Source organism: Coturnix japonica, chromosome 2 (assembly GCF_054131305.1).
Source record: "Coturnix japonica strain WE chromosome 2, WE-NBRP24, whole genome shotgun sequence".
NCBI lineage: Eukaryota > Metazoa > Chordata > Aves > Galliformes > Phasianidae > Coturnix > Coturnix japonica.
Window position 1 is genome coordinate 69,309,719 of NC_140664.1, and position 27,433 is coordinate 69,337,151.

Genomic DNA, 27,433 nt, shown 5'->3' on the forward strand with positions numbered 1-27,433 from the left:
AAAAAGTCCAGAATCAAATGCCCAGTCATGATCATGGAGCATATTAGGAAATAAATATCACTTGGTCTCCTACCTAGCTATCCTCTTTAAAAAAATTACTATATTCTAAAACATCTTGTAAGAGAGGAGAAAATTTGTCAGTTCAAAAGAAAAGGAGGCTGCTCCTTCCAATTGTCTTTCTTTAAATCAAACTTTCTTCTTAAAATAGTTCAAGAATATCCAATAGTCATTGAAAACTCACTTCAGCTGTCCTCAAGGGACTGCCTATTCCTTGTCACTAATGTAGACATTCTGATAAAAAGTATATCACCATAAGTGGCTCCTCAAGAGATAACACTACCCATATGGATATGGTGGAATTTAGATTATCAGAACTCATGCTTTCAATAATGAACATGTTCAATTAGTAAACAAACGCTTATCAGCTTTTTTTTATTTCCCTAGGGAGAGGGATGTGGGAGGCAAGGGCTTAGTGGCTTTTTTCCCTTACTTTTTGAAAGATTTCAAAAATTATGAGGTAAGAGAAAAGACACAAGTACAATAAATAGTATAATACTGCGTAAATTATCCTTGAATAAGGTTTTCTACCTTTCTTTTCAGGATAAGAACATTGTCATGTCTTGATAATGGAAGAGCAACTATTTATTAGAGATATCCTACAATATCTCAGGTTTGTTGGAAGTGTTAGATGGAAAACTTCAGCCATAAGTTGCATGCCCATCTGTATTTAACATATTCATACTACCTATGTAAAAAGGGTATAAGCAATACAGTACTGAAATTTGCAGAGCAAATTAAAATGGGGTGAAAGACAAATATTGGTTAAAGCAGGAAAATTGAACTACGTACAGAAAATAAAAACAAGGTCCCATTCTGAAAATGCCAATTAATCTATTTGGAAAAATGTAATCTGAAACAAAGATACTCTCTTGGAAACTTGGAAAGCAACAATGCTGAAAAAGATTGTTGGGAGGACAGAATACTGGACACGAATTTGTAACATGATCTAGTAGTGGGGGAAAAAAAACACTGGTCTAAATTATTTCAGAGCAAATATGCATAGCATTTGTATCATAAGTTTGGGACTGAGCCCTTGAGTCTGAATACTCTTCCTGGACCATTAAAAACAGTTGTAGCTTCTTACTGTCAAAACTGAAGTAGCTGACACTATTGCACCCTCAACTTCCCTTTAGAGAGTTCTGTTAAATTAAGCCTACACTAAACTAGAGGCATCTGCAATTTTCAAAGGCTTGTTTAGCCTGGATGGAAAAGGAGAGAATGAACAGTCAGATGTGTACAGTGTTCCGTTGTTTACTGTCTGAACAGATTCCATTGTAGGCATAAATTTAAAGAAGTAAATTGGAATTCTGAGAAGAATTATCAACACTGGAAACACAGTGATGATAACTAAAGAGTAAAGATCACATGACTGGAAAAGGAGGAAAAAGGTGGATGGAAATAACTTTAGCTACATTGTTCAGCATTTGAAGCCTGTTTTCTATTTTTTTCTAAATGATAATAACTTTTTCACACTTAAAAATGCTAGATGCAATAGCTTTCATCCACATCTTAAACTGTGTAACACTGAACTGAATTTTGCAGATGATATTAGCATGTTATCAAATCTGCATGGTCTGTGACATGAGTGATCTTTTGGAAATTATCATAAATGATCCAAAAATCATTTAAAATTATATATATATATATTGCCACAAGACTATGCTACATATCATTTATTAAGCTGACTAGGACTTCAAGAGATTATGTTAAAAAAGAATAAAATACTCTTAGCTTATTTCTCAGAAGTTCATTTAGGTGAGAAATGGATGCTTAACCCCAACATACTTTGATGTGTCTTGCTTAACCTCATAATTTGCATGGAATGGAAAGCACATTTAAAACAACCAGAACAACAACAAAAGCTAGTATGTAAAAATAATGAAGAATGGCTTCTTCTGCTTAAATATGGGAGGAAGTTCTGCCGGCATAGAACATCAGTGAGACAAAAAGTCAAAGTGGTATGCACTCTTTTAATGGCCGATCCTTTAATATCAACACCTCTCATATCTTTCAAAGGGACAATCAACGAAGCTTGTTCAGAGTCTGTGTTACACACATGATTTTTCAGGCAGTACTGGTTCATATTCTCTGATGTGCTATTGAATATACTGTTAGAAGACAGCAGAGCTTGATAAGATGTCAATCAGTCAAGCTGCTTCAACTTTTAGATCACACAATTCATTTAGCTGCTTAGATTATACTGAGAGAATAAAAGCTTAGTAGTGGAAAGTAATTCTAATTCAATCCTTTGCAGCTGCAGAAGTTAAATTTATGGTTTCTGGAATTAATGGAAAGATACAGTTGAATATTATTTTTCTCCCTTGTTTCAGCCAGGCAATTGAAAGCGCGATTTCTCTAGCAGCTAAAATTGCATTCTGAATTTGCTAAAACTGTTGGAAAAATTTGCAATAGTCACCTTTAACACAAAATATTCCATTCAAACTGAGAGTCTTGATTGTCAGCTATACTTCAGGGAGTAGCTAACAGTAATCTTTAGCTGGTAAAAGACTACAGTCACTCTTGAAAAGATATTTAAGACATAACTGTCTCTCTTTACTTGTGCCAACTTTGCATTCTCAAGCTGTCCAGTAGCCCAGATTCCAAATAAACAAATGCGTGTTATGAAACTTCTACCTTGCTTGCAATTTAAGTTTATAAAATCAGATATTGGCACTAGCAAATACCAATATCATGTTGTCATTTTTCTCAGTTTACAGATGGGAAACTTGAGACAGGTTTACAACAAATATCTAAGATTTAAGGAAGTCCAGATACAATCTCCCCAGCTTTCGGCTCCACGAGTGTTTTAAGCACAGGCAATTTCTGCACCCAAGCACACTTACTCTGTGATGAATGTACCTAACAGAATCACATAAGAGTTTGCCATAATGAAATACTGAACTATTTCTAACTACATAAAAGCTGTTTCCCAACAAACATTTTAAAAGTAAATGAAGAAGTCTTTAGTCTTTTTTTTTTTCCTATTAATCCTTTCAATTTATTTAAACATAAACTATGACTAAACACAACCCAATTTTAAAATACCAAATGTGTGACTGAAACTGTATAAAAAATCCATTTTTTTGAAGGTGATGAGAAAAAAAAAAGGACATGGTGAACAAAACAACAACAACAACAAAATCAAACAAGCAAACAAACAACCCCCCCCAAAAAACAAAACAAAAGAAAAAAAAAACAACCAAAAAACTTAGAAGAGCGTTCTCTATATAGATTTCTTAATGATTAAACCTACCTATAACTTTAGGGAGATTAGCTGACTGCCAAGATCATTCAGCTATCATAAAATCAGCAAGCTTTATGTAAATCACATATCCCTTGATCCTTGTCCACACCTTTTAATTCATTTTGTGCCTAAACAGGGAGTAACATAGTTTGTCCTTATCTTTAGCATTAAAAATCTAACCAGGTTTGATAATCTCTCTTCTAGGTCAATGTATATTTTGCTGGTTTGACCCGACCCCTCTTCTCCCAAAGAACTGACAACTGTGAATAATGTACCTCCTCTGCCTCCAATTCGGGGCAAAGCAAGCAAAATAAACAGAATTTGCTTACTTGTTTATTAGAAATCCAGGCCAATATATTTAGTGAGAACTGTGAGTGATAGGTGGATGGTTGGACTGGATGACCTTGTAGGTCTTTTCTAATCTTGGTGATTCTACGATATTCAGAATTCTAGATGAGGCACTTTGAACTAAATCAAAAATGGCTACAATGAAGATGCACGGTCATAATCAAAACTATTTAAATTGCCAAGGTCTGCAAGGCTACTGGATTCTTCACAGATAATATTGATGGAAACTACTAATTGCTCATAGTTTACATACACAGCATGTGGCTCCACTGCGTAACATGATATCCTGGGTTAGAATCAGATTGCATGTATTTAAGTGAATTTTTCTTTCTCTTTCTAAATCATCACTCATTATATGGAAAACTGATATACTGGCATCAACCATATAGAGTAATTTGAGGTTTCTCTTGCCAGCCAGATGCTATTTAACATGCAGTGCTCAATATACTGCACAGTTTTCTCAGTAATCACCATGTTGTCCTTACTTGCTCGATATCAAACACCTACTGTCTATTTTGATAGTAAGCTTGACTGCCAAGACCAGGAACGCTCTGCTAAACAGTGAAACAACCCCTAAGCAAGAGGACCTTAAGAAAAAAAGATACAAACAAGAAAACAAAAAAGCCCCAGAAATTCCTCTGTGCATACAATTCCAATCTCACTTCTTAGAAGCTCTGTAAGCAGGGTGGACATCAACAGATTCGAACAGCAAACAGTTTTTCATAATTATTCTTGGTTTTAAGTGAAAATATTCTTTCTTTTAACCCTAAACATTTAAAGATAAGTCTTTTTGACCCTCTAAATGTGCCTTTTGCTACACAACGACAATGAATGCAGTTCTCTGAGCTTTATTCCTCTAGGTGATACTTTACATAATCTAATGAAGAAACACAAAAGGAAATTTTAAATTTGATTTTCTTTTTAATGTCAGATTTATACATCAGTGTTTTAACTCATGTAAATGCTGTTTTCACTGTTTGCAGTTACCTTTTTCTCTGAGTTAAAACATATGCATGCACGTATGAAACCAATCAGTCATAATTTGAATTTGCTCCGTGTTACAAATGTACAAACATGCCTTCCCAGACATGCACTCTAAATCCCACCCTGAAGGTGTAATCCTTCATCTCTACTTGTTTACAATACATCCTGGACAAAAAATCTCTCACCTAAGTAAGTGATTTATGCACCATATGCAATTTGGTGTGAAAAAGAAAACAAACACAAAAGCCACAAAATGCACTTTATCCTTTAAGGATCACATTAGAGTAAAAAGCCACAAAAGAAGAAAGTGAGTTAATCAGAGCTTTATGTGCTGAAAATTACCCAGAGACCTGCTCCCTCACCTGCACCCTCTGAGGATTCTGACACCTTCACACGGGACTGAAGCTGAATTATCACAATGAACTGTTCATACGACAGTATAAGTTTCCTCTTTCAGTACAGTGAATTAACAACAACAACAAAACAACACAAAAAATCCCCACCTGCACATGTAGGTTAGTGGAATTCTCCCTTCTGAATATTTCTTCTCCATGCAACAATTTTAAGATGATTGATGAGTCTGAGACATAGCAAATTGAGCATTTACAAAACTGTGCGTCATTCATAAACACAGGGCCTGATGTGCTGGCTGCACTTTACACACAACAGGCTACAATCATTGATTACATCAAATTTAGGTGGTCCTCCTATTCTACTCTTTATATGAATTCCTTCAGTCATAGAAGAGCATATGCTACAGGATGCTATCCTGGTGTTGGTGCCTCAGAATTAATAAACAAAACATTAAATTTGCTAATTTTCCATTCCGCATTTCCAATACTGATGATTCCAAGAAGTTGTTCAACTGGACAACATATAAAGGTGGCTATCTTTCATCCCTGGTGCTACTGAAGTTTGAATAACATTTCAAACCTATAATCTCAAACTCTGAGCTTGGATCTCCATACCAGCTTGCAGTTACGCTGTAAGTCAGGATCTGTAAAGAAACAGAAACTTATTTTTCTTTTAATTTTTGAAGTGCTGAGCACATAAAAGCTCAATGTCTTTGCAGATCAGGCTCCCCATTCATAATCCTTTAGATTCTAGTTTCCAAGTAAAGTTTTACCTTACTATTCCCAATAGACAACTACAGTACGGTAGGGTGTTTTTTAAATTCTTAGAATCTTTTTCATAATGATAATGAATAAAAATTACCTGACTCAGCTTTCTAAATCGATCTAAGCTGAAGAATAAACTAGAATTATAATCAATTTTTTTATGCAGAGAATTTGTCAAATGTTATCAGGCAAAAGTTCTATGCAAATTATCTACACACAATGTGGTCCATTTTAGTCCGGGCAGCACACGGAAACTTCAAGTTCAGCTATTCTGTCCTTGTTTTGTATAACCAAGAACAGTGTGACAAACCCTTTAAGCCACAGCTTATTGAAGCTTAGAGTAGACAAACAAGCCACCTGTTAAGCACTTTCCTGAGACTCTTCATGTCACAGCATTTCACAAGAAAAAAACACAGACAAGTTGCTGGAGTTTAACATTTACTTCAGACAGAAGGTAAGGACAGTGTTTTGGATCACCAGCATTCAGACATAAACTACCTATATGGCCAGTGGAGGGAGGCTGAGACAGAGCATCCATGCTGAGAGTCTTAAGATGATTTACTGACACACCCACAATGTTAGAAACTGTTCAAAGTCATTTTATATGCTTATATTTCTGAACATTTGTATAACAGAAAGGGAGAGACAGGGAAAACTAGAGAGAAAAATCTTAAATGTGTGATCTAAATATCTCGTACATATATAAACAAAAGTATTCTTAGTGTTATTTTTCCTTAGGGAAAAAGCTACAGTAGAGTAACTGCAGCATTACGAATTCCCACTTTTGAGGCTTAGGTTGCAGTAGAAGTTTGGATAGATATTACAATTACTGAGACACTGAACATGGTGGAATAGAGCAATCCAGCAGAAGTAACTAAATGCTTCATAATCATGAGAGGATTTTTTCCCTTCTTTCGCAAATGTTCTCTACTGCTTTCTAAACACCAACAAAATCAGTTTGTGCTATCTAGGTGAAACCACCACATAAACCTAGAAGGTGAAGAGTGGAAGTAACACTGACACACAACTTGCAAAACTACAGAAGCTTCATGCCATCAATCACACATTGGAACATTTTAGTAAATGAGAAAAGAGGGGCAAAAAAGTCCATTGTGTTATGTGGGAAGATTGGAGAAACCTACCCAATACTGACAAATGTGAAACCTTATCCCTCTCAGAAAGCACCACTGCTATACAGCACCAAAAGCTCCCAGTGCCTGCAGTCTGGCTTGCTGCCTTCATCCCAACCATGTGGTGATCCTCCCCTGAGTAATGCAGAGGTAGCATATCAGATCCCTGCAGATGCTGGAAGCTGAAGGCAACAGAAAGCACAGCTTTGACATTCTGTCATGGAGATGACAGGACAAAATGAGCTGCAGTAAACTGCAGTTTGAGAAGGATAATTCGATGCATTGAGGTCTTAAGCTTCTCCAGATGCTGAACTCGGCTTGGGATGAGAGATAAGGAGACAGCAATTACTTCACTGAAAAGAGTCTGGTTCTTTGAAACCAAGGAAAAGGAACCTCCCTGTGAAAGCAGAAGAAATAATCCACGCACTTTCCCCCCCCTTTTTTACTCTTAAATTTTTTCCCAGTAATCAGCTTTTAAGGCAAATCATGTGCAGGTCATATGGTCTGCAGACTGAAAAAAAAATAAGTCAATGTTTCTAATCAGTTTTTCATCATTTTGTGTTATACTGTTACACTACCAAGGAAAAAAAAAAAATTCAGATCATAAACATGAAAACGTCTTCTCCTTTTACTGCCAGAATTTGTGCCTTTTCCAGTCTGCATAAAGCTCTACCTGCATACATCGCTGTGTCGCCTTAGCATCTCTGCACTCACAACAGATGAGCAGTTGGGTCACTCTGGAAATTGCCCCTCTCATGGTACATAGGCAGATTCACAGGATGATGGTGCTGATGAGTTACCTTCCATAAAAAAATACTTGATAACTACTGTATGTTACGTCCAGTCCAGCCTTTCTAAGTAGTTATTTAATGCTATTCCACATGCAGGGTAACCATCCCTTTCTGATCTCCACAACAGAAAAATTCTGAGCACCAGCTTTGTATACAGAGACTGGTGTCTAAAATGTTTGCTGAGCTAAGTTGGAATTTTGTCTTGTGATATGTAATTTTTAAAACAGCTTCCTGCTGGTGTAACATGCTAATTTTAATAGTAATTCTTATTTCATGTTCTAAGTTTCATCCCCAAGACTCTTCAAGTATTATAAGAGAAAATTAAAACCACAAAGTGCAAAACAACGTCCTTATTAAGAAGCATATAGAATACTTTGCTGTGTACAGACGCACTGCACAACAATTTTAGGACAAGAAGCAAGCCACACTACATCCATTTCAATGAATTCAGGGAAAAACATGATGGCTGGAGAAACTAGTCATAAGGTGAGTATTCTAGTCAAGGATATCTCCTACCCCAATTACTGAAAGAGTTTTTTATTTAGGAAATAGTAAAAATCCTTATTTAGATAGCACTGAAGTTTAATAGATGACTAGCAATCCTTTTATTTTCTGCCTAGTCAAAAGACAAAAGCTTTCTCCTTTCTGAATGACTGATTTGGTGCCAAATGCCTTTCTGAGTCACTTTTATTTCTGTAAGAAAATGAGACCATATATTTTTCAAGAACTTGTTCAGGACTGAAGTTCCTCAAGTCACCTTTCATTGCATAAAATACTATCCCCTACACAAATAAAATCCAAAAAAATCAGACTCTGAACACATACATGACAATAGCCCTACTCTGAACACATACATGACAATAGCCCTACCCTGAAGAAAAAAGTTAAGGCATTTCTGCAAGGTTCTAAGTCATTAGTTCCATGTATCTCAGACATCTGTTTTCAGATGGAGAACAGTGTTTTTCTACTACTTCACAAGTATTCTGAGACACTTGTGAAAAAAACAGTGAATACAGATTCAGCTGGATGGCATTCACTAGCAACAAGTAGGAGATCACATAGCGAACAAGAATGATAAAACATTATAGACCTGTGCAGCAAATACAGTAGGTGCTCACATCATCAAATAAATGAAATGTGAAAGGAAGCACAATTAAAGTTTCTCAGGCAATCAAGACCTTAATCATGCTGATTCGGGGCACTGGACTTTGCACAACATACAGAATCCAGAAGAAAAGATGATCATGCTGCATCACTGAACATCTGAGTCAGGCATGTTTTCTCAGAGCTGTTGAAGTATCTTACATACAAGACAAACCCTGAAGGGTACCATTCAAGTGGAAGCTTGGTGAAATAGTGGGAAATTGGAAAAGCTGGCCAGCAAGGCTTGCCCGAAGAAGAGGAAGTTTGGGATATTGGAATACTCTTAAAAGCAAGAAGAAAGCCTACATGCTACAGCTGGACCATATACCTCAAGGGGCCTGAGAGACTTAGAAAGAATGTATGAGAATTAAAAGAAAGAAATGAGGTCTGGGCAAGGTCATATTTTCTTAGTGAACTGTCTAAACTAACTGCAAGCTCACACAAAGAAGAAAGTAATTAGTTAAAGTCAGGAGAGAATGATATACATCACAAGAGAAAGAAAAATGAATACACAGGAGAAGAAACACTTAAGTTCATAATGTGGTTCTCCACTCTATTGTGATGAAGAAAAAGAAACTGTGAAATGCAGGCAGCTATACATTACTTTGTCTAGGCTTGCATGCTACTTAAAGTGTCTGGCATTTGGAACCTTCATAATGTCCATGTGCTCACTAAATTCAAGTATTGTTCATCCCTGAAGAAATAAATTTTAATAAAAAGCAGCCACATAACTGAGCAACCTGAGAATTTCTGAGCAATTAATTTATGGCATGACAAAAGATTGCTGACATTTTTAGTAACAAATGTATGTTTGTATTTATCTTTCACATTTATATATACGTATTAAGGGACACAAAAGAAAAAGCATTCTTCTCTTGGTCATATTCATTGCATATTTTTATCCATATCCTTTTTATTTAGTATTTTTCCTACAAGCTCTGTTGGTACCATTCCCAGGCCTCCATTTTAGGAGTTTTTTTTTAATGTTACTCCATTTTTACCACTTAATTATTTGAACAGGTTCTCTTTTTTGTAACATACCTGTTAGTACATGCTGATTTCTATTCTGCCCAAATCTCTGCTGTTCCAGGAGCTTTTTGTACACCTCCATCTACACTGTTTTTCCCCCTTTTTTTTTTAGTTTCTCAAAGTCACTCCTTTGCTTCTCCTCTACGAGGGAACCACATTACAGAAATACTGAAATAACAAACAACTGAGTTGTGGAGCTATTCTACTCAAAGATGTATACAAGGTACACTCTGGGTGAAAGCAGACCTAATGACACACTGAGAAAAAGACAAGCTTTCTAAGCACATGCCTTCAAGTAATGAAGGTGTTGGTTGCTGCGATCATTCAGGTCTTTCCTCTGCAGACAGCTACAAATATGAGATGATTATCTGCTGATGAGGTATCGGCAGTTCAATATATTAGTTCTGGCTCTTCCCTTCAAGTTTTAACCAAAATAATAAACTCCTGTTCTCCAAAGCCTAAAAACTACCTTTAAAACCAGGACATTACCAGATACCACATTCAAAATTAGTTTGTTACATTCAAGGATCTGAACAGAGAAATACAGTCACATTACATGTAGAGGATATAAGCATTTGGCCAGTTACAACCTTTAGCCATAACACATACTTGCGAGCATTCCCATTACATTAGGCGTTTCTCTTTCACTAGATTTGTCACTAATATTACTGTAATTACTTGTCTCGTTCCTTTGACTACCCTGCCAGCTTTACATAAATCATTTTTCAAGGATCGTGATGCATTTTTTTCCTTCCACATCCAGTGAGATCTCAAGTGTTCCACAGTAGCTGTAGATGGGAATGGAAGATATATCTAGCTAAGAGGTTTACACTACTCTTTAATCACTCTGAATAAATCCGGAATGTCTGTAACTCCATGATAAATACAGTTTCTGAGCAATTAAGATTTCATTTTAATTCATTTCATTTCCACTCAGAGCATTCAGCCAATTTTTGCAGTATAAGCACTTGGAATGGCTGTATGATAAGAAGGGAAAGTATCTTTTGCTCAAATACTGTGTTCAAGAATGCTACAGAAGAGAAGAGGACAAATCTGATAGGGGGTAAAATGTTTGAGAAAACTGGGTGATAAATTAGGTGATGAATGGACAGAAGCGATCATACTGTGAACTATCTAGGAATTACATACTGAGAACAATTTATCATGGTAGTTTCACCTCAGCCACTTTCCTTCTTTCTGTCTAACTCTTGCAGAACTGCAAGCTGTGAGGAGAAGCATTAGCAATCCTTAAGATTTTCGGAAAGGAAATAGGTTTCAGGTGAGGCTGCCCACAGCAATTCCTAAACAGTTTTTGTGGCCTCTTTTCTACTGCTGTAAATTTAGAGGTACAAAGTATTACACAATTACTCTGATATTTGCCCTGGTGGATCAGCAGAACAAAAACCAAATTTTTCATGAGATGCCTTCCTCCATATACTACAAACAATTATGGTTCACTTCCACCACACAGAGCTGCTCTTTAATTGATTATTTTCTAATAATTTCTATATTTAATGTACAAGATTTCTTTATCATTATTTTTGTTAAGTACACTCCACTGTATTCTGCTAGAACACCTCTTTTGTTTGTTTTCTCCCAAAGATGTTGCCACAAATTTGAAAGCACAAGCAGAGATTTTTATACTGCCTGTTAGTACAAACACCACATTCAGCCAGCTACCCGGTTAGAAGTCACTGATTAGTGCTGTTGCAATTCATGTATCACTGTTGCAAATGACAGTATTTATTTTTAGTTATTAGTAAGCAGATATTTGCCACTGAAAAAACTTTGCAATTTGTACCAATTTTGCAGTACTTGCTAATTGAAAACAGAAATCAAGGTGGTCTTTCAAGCAGTGTATTTCTTCAACAACTGTAACTTTTCTTGGTCTATAATGCTACCTGAATGTGGTTGCATTTGTCTCTATTAACAGGAAGATGAATCACTGTGAACTGATTGTGATTTAATTGCTTACATAGGTCTTAATTTATATCACCATTTGCCTCCCTGCTGAAACTGTGCAAGAGCCTTTAAAAGTTGTAACTACCTATTGGTAACCTGATTTTTCCCTTGCTGTCAGAAGAACATTCTGAAACCTACAGAGGTGCAATTGTAAAGCACCTACAGCAAAGAACTGGCAAATACCTTTGAATGGAGGCCTCCGGCTGGGGTGACTAAAAGTGCAAAGGACTGCTGCTCCTCTGCTTTCATTAAACAGAAAGGGCGACATTTTACCATCTGCAGAATGGGCAATTTGGTAAAAAAGATTCTTAAAATTTTGCTTCAAGTCTTCCTCAGTATCTTAGATTAATGTATTACAAACCCTACAAAATCACTTTGCTCGAAACAATGATTCAAGCTGCTCTATTAGATTTTGTATTAAAAAGGCTTAAAGATAACAGCCATAATGTCTTATTAGACACGATGGCATAATTTCAAGGCTGTCCTATCAACTTCATCCTGACAGCTTTTCTATTTCCCACAGCTGCCTTGCTCACTTATTCTTCAGCACACAGAAATAAAAGTATAAATCCCAGTAATGAAAACAGTCAAACTGCTCATAAAATGTCATATTACTCTGAGACTGCACATCACTCTCCAAATAGTAGCCTGTCAGTCACATGCTCATTCTTTAAGAGACAGAGGCACTGACTTGAAACATGGTTGGAAAGAAGAAATACGCTCAAAAAATAAACAAACTAAAAGACATCAACTGTAAAATATGAAAAAAATTGCCTTAATCACATTGTTCAAGACATTAAATATTATATTAAAATTACTTTAAAAATAATCATATGCAAAATGGAGGGGCAAAAAGGTGACGAGACCACTGTGCATACTATCACTGGCAAATCAATGAGTGAAAAACGAGAGATTATAGATATAGCTTTTTATGGACTGTAAAGGTTGGAGAATATGACATCTTTAACAAATGTCACTGCATTTACTCAACTGAAAATTTTGCTTTCAATTGCAGAGCTTTAAAGCTATCTTCTTCTTTTTTTCTTTTAATTAGTAAAGAAAATAAGAAATAAGTCTGGAACTGCTGTAACTGATGGAGTAACTTGACATTAATATCCCAGTTTAGCATCAGTGTTGTTCCTGAAAAGATTTAACTTCACTGTACATATTCAAAACTTGCAGCTTGACTTTGTGTGCCCTGGTGGTGCAAGCGGTAGGAATGCCGCGTTGCAACACTGGAGGCCCTGGGTTCAAATCCCCCCTGTGGCGCAAGTGGTAGAAGTGCCGCTCTGCTACACAGGAGGCTCGAATTCTGGGGGGTTGGACTCGATGATCTCTAAGGTCCCTTCCAACCTGCACGAGACTATGACTATGACTATGATGATGACTTCCAGATTTGGCCTATAAAAACACATTAGCAAAGATCAACCTGTATTTCTCAAAATGTCACAAATCTAGTGGGACAGAAAGGCACTCTGAAAGCTTTCATGATTTACAAACCACCTCAATAGATCATTGGCTAAGATAACCCACTTCATTTTTTCTTTATAGAAGCAACTTCTAATAAGTAGGTTTGCCTGGATTACTTTAATCATGTTAACAAATGTATCTCAGACCACTGGGTGAGCTTCAGGGAGATACCTGCGATCACAGGCCCTTGTTTTGTCAGGCTTGTAAATCTGGAAATATATTCCTTTGTTCCTTTTCTTTACGACATTCTGATGCTCACAGGGTGCGTACACAGATCTATTACAGAAAAAAATTATTATTGTCCTTCATAACACCAAATCTTTCAAAATTGTTTTTTGTTTGATTTATGGAATGTATACAAGATACACAACATTGTGTTCATAGTATGTCAAAATCCAACCAACCAAAAAAAAAAAACCAAAAAAACCCTATACTTCAGGATTTTCTTCTTTTGCAGATTTATTACTCAACATTACGCTGCATTAACTACTGACTTTTATATTCCCGAAATGAACATGAATGCTATTGAGTCACTAGGCATTTGCAACAGAATGTCTACACTGGACATTCTGAAAACTCGTCAGCAAACTCAGTGCTCTAACATGACATTACCTCACTGCTGAACAATAGGAAATGGTCAATAAGAGCATGCTCATGAGTAGAGGAAATGAAACATATCATTGTCATCACAGCAAAATAACTTCACTGGCGAAAATCAGTGTATGGAAATGTAGTTAACTGTGATTTTAATAGGAACAAGAAAGTTAAGGCTGCAGATGTAGTCAGAGAAGAGGTGCTGTGCTCTTAGCATCCGCTTTTGCACACTGAGCAAGAGAGCTGAATTACTGAGCTGCAGAAAACAGCCAATTGCTTAGAAAAATAAAGAAGAATTCTTAAAAATTAAGAGCTGCTAAAAAGAAAAAAAAAAAAAAAGGATTTCAGTGTGTGATATCTTTTTATTTATGAATCTTTTCTTGATTAAGTCTCCACATTAGCATCAGAAAGCTTCAGAAATAGTGCCAAAACACGGACTCAGGAACCTATGCACAATGCCACTCACATGCTTAACACCTACTTAAACACTTCATCTTCACTGAAGTTTAAAAAGGATTAGAGAACAAATATTTTTTAGGAATGTAAATTCACATTACAGATATTACAGCTCTTCCATTTTCCTTTGAGTTAAATCTCCTATTTCTAAGCAGCATCTGTGAACTACCAAAGATGTTCAAGGCACCTTTTCTAAGCAGAAGTATGAAAGAAGCAAGTCTACATGTGGTACAGATGAAAGCTGTTGTGAAAGAACTTTTCCTAAAGTTCTGACTTCTATCAGGAATCTTTACAATGGACTTCATATGCTGTTTTGTACAGGGTTAAGACAAAATTTAAACGTTCTGCAGGGATGAAATAAATGTAAGTACAAATACAGTGAGGAAAGCAACCTTATGAAGTTCAAAAAGGTCAAGTGCAGAGACCTACATCTAAGAAGGAATAACCACATGCATCAGTAAAGGTCAAGGGCTGACCTGCTGGAAAGGAGGTCTAGAGAGAAGTCCTGGTGGACAACAGGTTGTCCATGAGCCAGAGGTGTGCCCTTGTGGCTAAGAGGGCTAGTGGTATCCTGTGGTGCACTGGAATGAGTATCCAGCAGGTCAAGGAAGATGATTCTCCCTCTCTCCTCTGTCCCGGTGAGGTCACAATTGGAATACTGTGTCCAGTTCTGGGGTCTCCAGGTCAAGTAAGGCAGGGAACTTCTAGAGAGAGTCCAGCAAATACCACAAATATGACTGCAGGCACAGAGCACTTCCTTTACAAAGAAAGGCTGAGAGCCCAGGGATTGTTCAGCCTGGAGAAGACTGACAAGAGGATCTTATCAATGCTTATAATTATCTAATGGGGGGCAATCAAGTGGAGGAGGACAAGGTATTTTCTTTTCCTCATTGTCTGGAGATATTTGAGGCCAGTTTGAATGCCGTCCTGTGTAACCTATTCTACAGAATCTGCATTGGAAAGGTGGTTGATGATCGCCAGATGTTCCTTCCAACCTCTAAGATTCTTTGTTTCTATGATTGTTCTGAGCAACCATGATTAAAATCATATTTGTCAAATACGATTCAACAGGTTCACAGTAGCTAAGTTAACTACTGGCCATGAAATACTCATATTTGTAAAGACAAAAAATAGGATTTGTTAGATGACCTTGGGCTGTTTTCCTTCATTAAAAAAACCTTATCACTTCTGCTCCAAAGAATAGAGCAATTCGTCTTCAAGGCAAGAATAAAAAATATGTAAATAATCCACTCTGATAATTTGCTAAATTATAAACATTTTAAGACAGTTACTGTTACATTAAAGAGTCCTTTGACCAGTAATGTAAAAACAAAAACAGAACCAACAAACAAAATAACTAACAACAGAACAATAAATAAACAAATGACAGTCGAAATTTCATAGCACGTGACTTCTGAAGATGAGAGATGCTGGGAGATTTCTTTCAATCTCTCTTGCTATTGTCTCATCACAAAAGTGACAGCTTTATCAGATGTCATTAAAGTTCTGGCAAATTATCAGGATAATTGCTGCTGTTCCTTTGCTAAACTTCTTGCAAACTGTGAACGTGCTAATATGTTGGACAGAGTAAAAAACACACACACAAAAAACCCTTGTGGAAGTGTGAACCTCTTCCTGAACAAAGAAACTCTCCATGTCCTCCACTGCAGGACATATCAGACATCACGGGAAAAATCCCAGTTATCCCAAAAAAACAATAAAACTACACATAGCTTTGCACTGAATTGTGGGAAAAAAAAAAACAAAAAACAAAAAAACGTTTAATACCTATAACTAAACAAAATGAGAAGATATGCATAAGTAGTAAGTGGTGACTATATAATGATAACTGAAGTTAATTAACAACATTTCATGAATGAATAAATTGGGATAGCAAATGATTAATATGCTTAAATAATCTTAATATTATCCATCTGTTGGGAATCCATATTCCCCTTTTCAATCACAGAATTTAAACCAAATTAAGTTGTCTAATTATGCACCTGTATTACTGGTTACACATACACATATTAAATGATTCATATATTGTACATCCTTGGCACATAGCCTGCTCCTGTATTTTTGTTCTAGTCTAACCATTTGTACAGGAAAAGAAAGCAATCTTTGAACAATAGCTTTGCAGATTACCAGTTTGCCATAACACAATTTACTGCATTATTTCATTTATTTTCTCCCCTTGTGATGCAGAAACTACAGGCAGCAGGCAGCCTCTTAGCACACCAGTGCCTAACATGCTGTGCAGTGACTCTGATTCTGTTTCATTCTGTGCTGTAATAGGAGGTCCAAGTTGCTAAATATCTTGCACATAGACTGACATGGATGTACTGCCATTAGTTTTTTTACATGCAGTAATTTTTAGATCAGAGGGCTGGGGCAAAGGTTTGACTTGGGACAGTATTTAAATAAAAAGAAATAAGAAGACACTGGAGGAAAAGTAAATAGGGATAGGAATAAACCGTTCCCACTACACTCTCTCCCAAGCTACTGTCAGTTAACCCAATCAGGTTAAGAATATTTTCCCTCTCAATTCATACACCTCCTTGGATCAAAATAGAAAACATTTATTAACTGATGCTTCCAACTGTGACAGAAATTACAGTCATTTTTGTAGTACAGATGGTGCAAAATGCAATCTAAAAATATGATTAAAAGCTCAAAAGCTGAGTAACCCAAGTTCATCCCAGAAACGGCTGTTTGGATGCTGCTAAAGAAATGCATTTGGAGTTAATTAGCTCGCTTTTTATCTGCTCCTCAATTAAGGACTTCTTACTCCCCCTTAATAATGGAAGAGCCATTAAATTCAACAGACCTGTCTGGATGACCTTACATATTAACAATAAATTAGTTGAACATTTCTTCTTAAAATTAAGAGAATGATTTTAATGAAAATAATGGTACTAGTAATATCCTGGTCCCTGTAGAATGTGGATGATAGCAAGCCTATTTCACATATAATAGCATTTCAAATGCTTCCCTTAATATGGTTTTACTTTCATAAAAATGGGTGTTTGGAATGTGATGTTTGTTCCCATACCTCCAGTGAGTTTATTAATTCTTTTCATCATTTATAAAAATACAAAAACAGGTGCCAATTTCTAATAAGTGAGATAGCACACAGGTTACAAAAAAAAAGAAAAAAAAAAGAAAAAAAAAGAAAAAATAGAAAAAATAGCATATCAGTCATTAATACTAGATTGCAATTAATTAGCATAATAGGAAAAAAAAACCTCTGGAAGATGTAGTAGTTAGAGCACATTCCCATATGCAGAACAATGGCTCATACCCTCAATGCAGCTCCTGTGAATCCTGCTATGTTGGAACTTGGTTATCTGTTGGTCACAACTACTCTAATTACTCTAATTCAGGATTTGTTCAGAATAAAGTTCTGTCCATCACATGGCAGTAGAAAGGCTAGGTAACAGTGGTATAATACAAAGAAAAGAACAAAATTAACCTTCAGTCAAATAGCTTGATGTAGTGATACTATGTACTGAAGCAAAACAGGTCTTTTGGAGCATTTGCTTTTGCACCGATCCTGATCATAAACCCAATTTAACAGTGCTGAGAAGTAAGATTCTCTTCAGAGGTCCCCAAAGGAAAAAAGGGAAAAAATGCAGATTAGAAATAAATGGCCCTTTAAGACTGGGGCGAAATGATAAAAGAATGTGTTAAAACATTTATTTTGTATTCCTGGTGACAATGAGAGCTCTTGTCTCCTGAACTGCTGGTGTGGTGCCATTACTGAAATAAATAAACAATGAAAAGATAAGAAAGAGGCATGTTAAAAAAACTTACAAATTTCATATATGAAGCAACAATCCCTGCTGATGTTGCAAATAAAAAACCCCCAGCATTTCTCACCTCAGAAAAAAACTACTATATCATGCAGCTGCAACTATGCTAGGCATTACTGTATTACTGCAAGTGACAGAAGATTAAGGGATTTTCAGCAGTACTTTGACTTTTCTTTTTTTTTTTTTTTTTTTTTTTTTTTAGCAGTCCAGCACTTCTGACTCATAATTCCTGGAAGTAAATAATAAAAATAAGGTGAGATTTGAGATTTGTCTCTTTTTTATGAACATTAATGCAGTGTTGGAAGCTTGACCTTGCTCCAGAACCATCTCTATTTTAATTAAGAATAAACGATTATTTGATTGCTCCGGTCCCTCGCATTTGACATATCTAACTAGGATAACGTTCTGTATGTTGATGTCTATTCCCATGGAATATGACTGAATTGAGTTAGAACCATAAGATGATAACGCTTTGTAGTCTGGGTAAGAGCTTAGGATTTAAAATGTGGAAAACTGACTCAGGTTTGAAGGTTCATATCAACTTGAGCAGCAGAACAGCAACAGGTCACTGAAGTAAATAGAGCTATAAAACAGCACATATAATTTCTAAGAAATATGACTTGATGGAAATTTATAATCACCTGTATCATCCCATCCATATGCTGTTAATACCTGCTTTCATTCAAAGTTAAACTATTAATGGTGTTACTGAGAGTAACTTAAACAAACACCTGATGCCCTGAAACTTCTGGATGCTTGGTACTTTTAAATATCAATATTTCAGTGGAATTTACTTCGGCTTTTTTTACTGTTAGTTTAAAAATTATTTGTCAAATTAATAGAGAGGAGTGACTGAGGTGAGAATTTCTTTCAGCCTGTGCACTAACAGGACTGGTTGGATACAAAGGAAGGACTCTTCTATAGACAGGTGCAGCCAATATCAAGGACAGACTACTCATATGGGAAGATGCAAGAAGGACAAGAAATTCCCTCAGGTCTCTGAAGAGCCAGTGCCTGGGACACAACTAAGACTGCTGTCTCCTGAGTTCAGCCCAGAGAATATTTGCTAACTTAAAAGTTCAACAGCACTTTTCTTTACATAATCTTATGATTCAGAATTTTGCTTAGAATTTTGGCTCTTTCCTTTCACAGTCCCAATGCATTCATCTCGTTTCTCCTTCACTTCAAGAGGATAAGAGGATGAGAAGTTTTCTGAGGAAAGAGAGAGATGAAAGATGGGAATCTTAAGGGAGGAATCTCAGCCTCCAGCAGACAGAATCACATGACTCTCACCCAAGTTACTCTCTTGCCAGGAGGATGCAAAGATGTGAGCTATGCTGGTAGATGCTCAAAGAAGTGTGATAATTTATGGAAACAAGGGGGAAAGTGTACATGTCCTTGAATATGATTAGTAGATAAGTCCCTCCTTACCCTTTTTTCCCCTAACATTTATAATCCAATCTGCTTAAAAGTCTCTTTTGAATCCAGGCTAAAGCAATGAACGTTCCAAGTATTCAACCTAAATGTTCACCTTTACAGCTTCAGAAGTTGGCAAGTAGGAGAGAACACACTGAACTTACTCCAAGAAAGAGAATAGGTAAATCAAGCCAAGTTGTTTCCATATTTCTTAATATGATTTAAATAACAGACCTGATTTCCAGCCCTGGACATATCCTCAAATGCACATGGCAGTAGCATTTCCAAACTATGTGGTGCAGAAGGAAGACTGTTTAGAAACTGCATTCCCTACCACCCACCCTCCTTTTCAGAGTTTCTATCTTCTTTGACCCACTGCCAATGTGATAATTTCACATAAAACAGGAGTGTAGGAGGGTATTATTGGCACTAAAGCATGGGAATAACCTATGGGAAGAAAAGCATTTTTCTTATTCCTTCTCTCTGCATAACTTCTGAAAATAAAGTAGGGGGCCTTGGACTGAACAAATGTCTGTTTTAGCACAGAAGGTAGGAGACAGAATTCAGATGAGAAATTAACAAGTATGAGAAGAGCATAAAAAGCTTACAAGTTAATTATTGGAGAAACAATTAAAAGAAGGAGTTTTATGCTAAATTTAAATAAAGGGGAGTTCAATTTCTCCTTTCTTACCTTTAGCATATGAATTAGCAGGCCTGCAGATGTTTTACAAAAGGCATGCCTTGTGAGCACAGTTAAAGAAAGAGAGATGGACGGCTGCAGGAAGTATATAGAGATCACAAAATAGAGCACGAACAGCAAATGAACTGAGGTACAAAAAAACATTCCTAATTTTGCTTCCTCGCTCTTTCATAATTCCTGCCACTAATGCCCCAGAATGAAACTAGCAGGGACAGGATACAGTGTTTAAAAAACAATAAGGAGGTGAGGAAGCCTGCTAACTGCATTGCCATGTAACATGTCTCATGAGTCCTCTGCTTCACAATCTGCACATCTCCCATCCACTCACATTCCAGCTACCTACCCGGATCTTGTCCACAGACACTAATGGGAGGCCACTGCCAGCACAGCAGCCAGAATTTTTCCTCGGCACAATAAAATCCCTCCAAGCAGGGGAAGCACATGTACTGGAAAAGGCAGGAAGGAGGTTAATCAAGCCAAAACAAGCTTTTTAAGATAACTCTTAGCTTTCAGAATACTACCTGTGTGTTTATACCAGCCACTTTTATTTCATGTATTTTCCTGGGAGGAAAAAAAAAAAAAACATTACAAGTTTTTCCATTTAAAGGAGCATCTGGTCTAATGTGCAGGTTTTAATTAAGTGCAATCATTTGTAGTTCTGAAAAACATATATAAAAGGCCAACTGAATCAACACAATGGCACTCTGTGACATCTATATTCCACAATAAAACAACAAATATTCCAGGAAAGTATAGTTCTAAGATTAAAAAAAGGGGGAAATCATTTCAATGAGTTATGATCTGTGGTTCCTGCTGCTATTAAAAATAATAATAATAATAATTATATATCCTTTGAACTTAGCTATAAAGAAGGAACAATTCTTGTGCTGGAGAGCAAAGAAAACATGGATTTCTAATGAGTTAAGACTGTATTCACTTATTAAAGAAGGAAAAGAGGTGATTGTGAGGAAATCAGTGTCATGAATCATTCCAGTAATTTAGAACTATACCACCCACCGGCATATATGTCTTAGAGCCATATGCAAAACATTAATGCATTAACATACTCACAGAGGCAGATAAGCCCAAGTAACGCTCTAGTCTACCAAGAGAGATCTTTTTGCTGGCTTGAATAAGTTCGTACAACTTCATAGTATGCAAATCTCAGACCTGCTTAACTGTACTACCACTTTTTTTATGAGATGTTCCGTATGATGAGACCTAAAGTTGCCTGTATTCAGACAAAAAATAGTTACATCTATAAAACATAATACTAATCAAACAAATACTATTCATTTGATAAAATACCAACTTAACACATATCCTTTTCTTAGTGCTCATTTCCACTTGATTCTAATTTTTTTCCTGACCGTCACCTTTATCTTAATTGCCTGACCCACTGTACAACCCCAGATCTTCACAATTTTCACACCACTTTCTTTGCCTTGTCAGCCAGAAATGCATAAGCTAATGATATATCTGTTTAAAAACAAGAAAGAAACAAGTAAAATCTGAAGTTGATGGTACCATGCAGTACTTTGATACCTCGTGAAATGATAAAAGAGGTAGGAATCTGAAATTTTATTTTATTTATTAAAGTATGATTAGCCAGAATACTTGGGAAAAAAAGAAAACAGACAAACTTTAAATAGTCTTAGAGGTTGCCTGGTTTTCCTAAGAGTAGCAACACTGCCCTGCCTCTGTGAACTTCCAAGCCAGGCTAGATCCTGTCCAGATTGCTTTTCGGAATGGTAGAAAGCACATTTGGATCAGAATGGTGCTGATGTAACTTCAATTATTCAGGCACGGACTTCATTGGATTTGAGGGACTTTCCCATATTCTCCATCTAAGATTTTCTTCCTGTGATGTGTGCAGCAGATGTACCACGCTCAGGAAATTTTGTGGCTACTGTTATGTGTCCTCTATAGCAACCTGCAACCCCACAGTGGCATTTGATGTTTTCAAACAACTGCGATCTAACTCAGAATGAATGCTTTGACCCACATATTTGACATTTCATACACGGTTTGAGTAGATCAGTTGTTACATGACACAGCATTTGCAAAAACAGCCAGGGCTGTGCCGTGCTCATATGTTTTTTGCATGAGCATTAAGAAGGCCAGTGAACTACACCAGGCATTTCTGGTGCTAGAACAACCTAAAAGTAGCATGTCAGGCAAGTGTTACCTGTTTTCTATTGTTTTGAAGAGGCTTGATGCATGTAAACATGGGAGGATATAATTTGGAACAACTGAAAGATGCTTGCGTGAGTGTCTGAACTGAAAAACAAGTAGAGAGACAGTGATTCAGTAAGTATGTAATCCTTTTTGGATTTAGGATTAAGCAGAAGCAGACAACTAATGATACGTTGTGTTACTTTTAGATGAAGGAACAATGAAGGTTTTACAGTTGCTACATTCATCACACGCTTTTCAGTGTTATGTGACAAACTATATTAATGTCTTTTCTCCAAATGAAGCAGACATTGTGTGGTAGGATTGTTTTGTATTTTTTAAGTATCTTTTTCCTTACTTGCTGGTTTTCTCATATACATAAAGTTTATTGCGCTACATCAGAAGATCACATTTATCTTGGCATTCATAGACAGTGCTTATACGAGTCATGCTTCCTTAAGAGGGTTTTATACATCCTATCTGTCCTCATCCACGCCACTTTTTGAGGAGAGGGGACAGATACTAAAAGGTTGTTTTTTATGTGTTTATTATTAAATACAACCATATTTTATCCGTTTGTTTCTTTAAATCCGACTGCATTTGCAACATTGCTTCCTTTATCACTAGCACTTTTTCTAGGATTCCCCTACCTGGAATACTCCACTGAGAGTAGAGAAAGCATTTAACGTAACACATGTACAAGCTGTGTTCTAGTTAGTAAAATACTTTAAATGAAATAGAAATAGTGGCAAGACCTTTCTGCGTGTTTCTCAAGCAGGAGTTAAAAGTAAAAGACAGGAGTAATTTTTCTTCCCTCCCTCAGAGACTCCAGAAGGAATCTCTATGTGAATGTAATATGCAGTTTATTGTGTGAAATATGATGCTGAATGAAAGCAAGCTTCTCAACATCTGATGAGACCGCAGAATCGTAAAATGGTTTGGACTGGAAAGGACTTTAAACACCATCTGGTTCCTAACCTCTTGTCATGGGCAAGACACCTCCCACTAATCCAGATTGCCCAGAGTCCCATACAACCTGGGCAAGATGCAAGATTTACTCACTATCTGCATTGCTCCTTTCATTTTATCTTATTAAATCAGCTATTTTCATGAAGCCATTTGTTGTCAGGCCTTTCTATGCAGACCCAGAAAGAACCTTGTAATCTTTCCCTCTTTATCATGCCTGCCCTGCAGGAGGCCTTGTCTCATGCAGACACACAACTAAGAGAGCACAGCAGGTAAATAGTAACTGAAAATGTACTTTCTGTCCTCCAAAGCAGACTGCTTTCCCAAGAACTCCTGAATGAAATTAGTAAGAAACTATTCCCAATTTTTCAGAAACAATGAAGGACTTTGTCATGGTTCTGGTCCAGTTCAGCCTGGTTCAATCACTAATGGGGTGGGGTGTCCCATGGACCCAATCCTGGGGAGGAGGGTAGGGAGAAAGAGAAAAGTAAGGAAATCGGCCTAAAAACAGCAGCCATCAACTAAAGAAGAAAACTAATTTACTACATAAGATAGCGAAATGTGAGATTACAATATAATACAACATCATTGGCATCAATGCTAATAAATCAAATAAGTGAGAGAGAGGGTGTCTAAAAACTGAAGGCATTACTCTAATGATGAAGGCAAGAAGGCTAGGGAGCATACACTGCAGGGAGAAGCAGAAACAAGAAGGCAGTCTTGTTACTCCCATACAGTTCTACTTTTTTTCTGAATGGAAAATGGAAGCAGAACAGTGAAGTCTTCCAGGAGACTTAGTTCTCTTCTGTGAAAGGTACCTGGAACTATCAACACACTGAAGCATTAACTCTTTAACTCTTTAACACACTATAGGATGTTATGATGTGGAATATCGGTAACAGAAATCAAAAAAACAGGACTTATTACACTTAAAACTATGTATTAATATGAAGTGGCACTTTAAAGGTGAAAAGATAATCACAAAATTTCCACTAAAAATTCTAAGCGACTGAAAAAGGTAATAATCTTGTCTAAATGTTGTAAAACCTGCATATTTAGGCATTATAAGACCTTTCTCTGCTTAATATGTAGGGCATCTAGTTTATCTAATAATCTAATATCTTGAGTTCACAATTTTTAGTTACAGCTTGCTGTCATTTGGCATGTAAAATCAAGCACCATATAAATGGTATTCATGGTTTTATGCACTGTACTTTCATTATGCATGCTCACTGCAAATAGTTTCATGTAGATATCATTTTCTTAAAATAAAGCATTGAAAAAAAATTGTCTTTCATGTAAAGTCCACCTTCTCTGAAGATACAAAGACTGCTCTGGAAGTAATGCCTCCTATTTTATTATATTGGCCTCCAACATCAGAAGCTGATGTTGGCAATATAGCAGTAGAGGTTGAGCCTTCTCATCAATATTCCAGTGCAACAGATGGCAGCAGAAGGGTATACTGACATGGAAGTGAGGATGAAGCAAAGGAGTACCCCTGAATTTTTCCATGTGAAAAAAAATGGCACCCATTAACATTCATTAACACTTGCTGTACATTTCTGGAAACCAAACAGTGGATGTGAGCACAGTGAGGCAATGGGCAGCATGCTTCAGCAGTGATGAAAGCAGGTCGCCCCTGCTGGTTCACATTTTTATGAGTAGAGCATTTAGGTTTTTATTTATCACTGATGAAAACTCGCAGCTAATGGTGGTGACTGTTGCACCTATTGTTACACAGCGGAGAATTTGCTCTATCAAACAGTGCTATTGTGCTCTTTTGTATCTACTGTAGTTTCCATGGAAATAAATAAGAGGCATTACTTTCAGAGCAACCTACTTACAATGTGATCTTTAATTAATGTAGAACACTGCATTTCTAGCATATAACTATGAACATGTAGACTTTATAAACTGCTAGAATTAGAACTGAAGCAGGTGTTTCACTTTTTGTAGAAGCACCTGTTTCTTGGTTACAATTTCAAGTGCCAAATCATTGGACTTCCAAAGACAGAGCACTGAGCAGAACCACCTTGTAGACAGGTAGTTATGCTGCTGTCCTGTGTATTAGAAGGTCAGAAAAGTGCACATAATAACTCGGGTCTGAGATCACAAGTATAACTGAATGGTAACAAAAAGGAAAATGTTCAAAAGTGGAGAGAGCCACAGCAAGCCAGCAAGAAAATAACAACTTCACTGTGTATTTTGGAAAAAAAGAATTCTACCCTAATGAATTTTGTACCCATGAAAAAAAATTAATTAAAAAAAAGGAATAATTTTGAAAAATTCACTAGTAACTTCAAATCTGACCTTCCTGAAATTAAATAAAAATACCTGAAATCCACAACGTACCAACACCAAAGAGGAGCTGAAATACTGAAATAAATGAATGTCCAAATAGAACCAAATTGAAAATCCCATGGCCCTAAACATTATAATACCTTTGAAGTCATCAACTGTGGACTTCATTTTGAATAGAGATTTTTGCAATTGTTAAAAAGACATTTTAGTTATATGGTATGTTTGTATACAGACTTTTGTAGTATACCACAACATACATAGCAATAGATCTGTAATATTTATACACATATGCTTAGGTGTAAGCCCACATCTACACCCCCAGAGACAGGGGATAGCACTATTAACAAAGTCACATTTGGAACTTTTCCAGCTTTTGGACTGCAGATTAAGTACTATTTTTATTTTCTCAGAAAAGTAAGGTAAAATTCATCATATTCAGGCAAGAACAGAATGGCAGGGTTCACGATGCAGATGGTGCCTGATTTGTCACTTTGTTGCTCACTACTAAGGAAATACAGCAGAACAATGACTTCTGACTGATACTTGACTTTGGCACAAAAACACGTCAGCCAAGACTTACTCATACATTCACTCTCCTGATATTCTTCCTATGCAGTGCAAATTCATCTTCTTCAAGGAAAAAGAACTAGGATTTTGGCAAGATTCTGAAAGAAGACACTGTTCCTCAAAAATCACCACCACCACCAAAATGCACACGAAAATATTCAATAGTAGTTAATGTTTTCATAGGCTCTAGATTTTCCTTGCTGTGTGGCCATACGTTCTCAGTATTACAGTAAGCTGTAAGCAAATACAGAATGAAAAAACATGCCAACTCAGATATGCAGAATGACAAAGGTTCTAAAGTAAGTTCTTTCACTTTCTCTGCTTCCAAAAATGCTTTGACTTCCAGGCTCAATTTCTCACTAGACATGCTGATCTTGAATGGTATGCACAGTTGCAACCAGTAAAACAAATGTTATGTTGCCATAGAACACACTCACATCAAGTTTTTCCCTCTCCTCTTAAAGCTATGCTACTCACATTAAAAGAAATCACTAAAAAACTGCATTTTGGAATTTAAAAGCACCAAGAAGTTGTATGTAATCTCTCTGAATAAAGGATCCTTCCAAAGATTTTTTAAAAGTCTTCATATTTACTCTTCTACATTATTATTCATACCAAATTCAGTATGTTTTAACATATAAATAATTCATTTTTCAAAAATAACTACCAACGATCTGTTTTCAAAACCCCCAAACCTTGCAGTAAATACGATTACCCTTTGATATTGTGTTACTAATAATCAGAAACATACAACAGTGTATTAAATTGTGATGGAAAGAACTCTAGTAAAAGGTTTTATTATCCCATTTGTAGGTCTTCACTTTATTTGGAAACTTCATAAGGAACAGAATAGATATGTAGAAATAGGAAAATTTTAACAAACTTAGAAGTATTTACTTCTTAAATCTTTCAACATAAAAAATGTAGTAAGATTTTAAAAAGAAGTAAAAATACAACTCATCTCTTCTCCATGTCAAAACAGAATCAAGCTGTATGTATGATATCAGCAGTGACATCATACAGCATCGCTGCCACATTGCAAGCCATATTTCTGCAGAACTAATTGACTGACACTGATGCCAAGATGCTGAGTCACTAAATCTGCATGGACTAAGGTATGGCTGACAGGAATTTTTCACTTGGAAAGCACAGGCAGGGCTTGCA

General features: G+C 36.4%; 1 protein-coding gene across 13 annotated transcripts in view; it reads right to left on the reverse strand.

The window, feature by feature from the left end:
- The window catches only part of CDKAL1 (CDKAL1 threonylcarbamoyladenosine tRNA methylthiotransferase), a 316,695-nt gene that overhangs the window by 39,178 nt on the left and 250,084 nt on the right, over positions 1 to 27,433 (reverse strand). The window contains exon 14 of one of the 13 annotated variants that reach the window (XM_085540123.1): positions 14,806 to 15,033. The exons of 10 other annotated variants lie outside the window; for them this stretch is intronic. In XM_085540123.1, coding sequence (XP_085396249.1) covers positions 14,974 to 15,033 — 60 coding nt within the window. In that variant the 3' untranslated portion in view covers positions 14,806 to 14,973. Of the gene's footprint in view, positions 1 to 14,805; positions 15,034 to 20,794; positions 20,822 to 22,429; positions 22,541 to 27,433 lie in introns of those variants that run through there. 2 more of the 13 variants (XM_085540126.1, XM_085540122.1) reach the window with 2 other exon arrangements.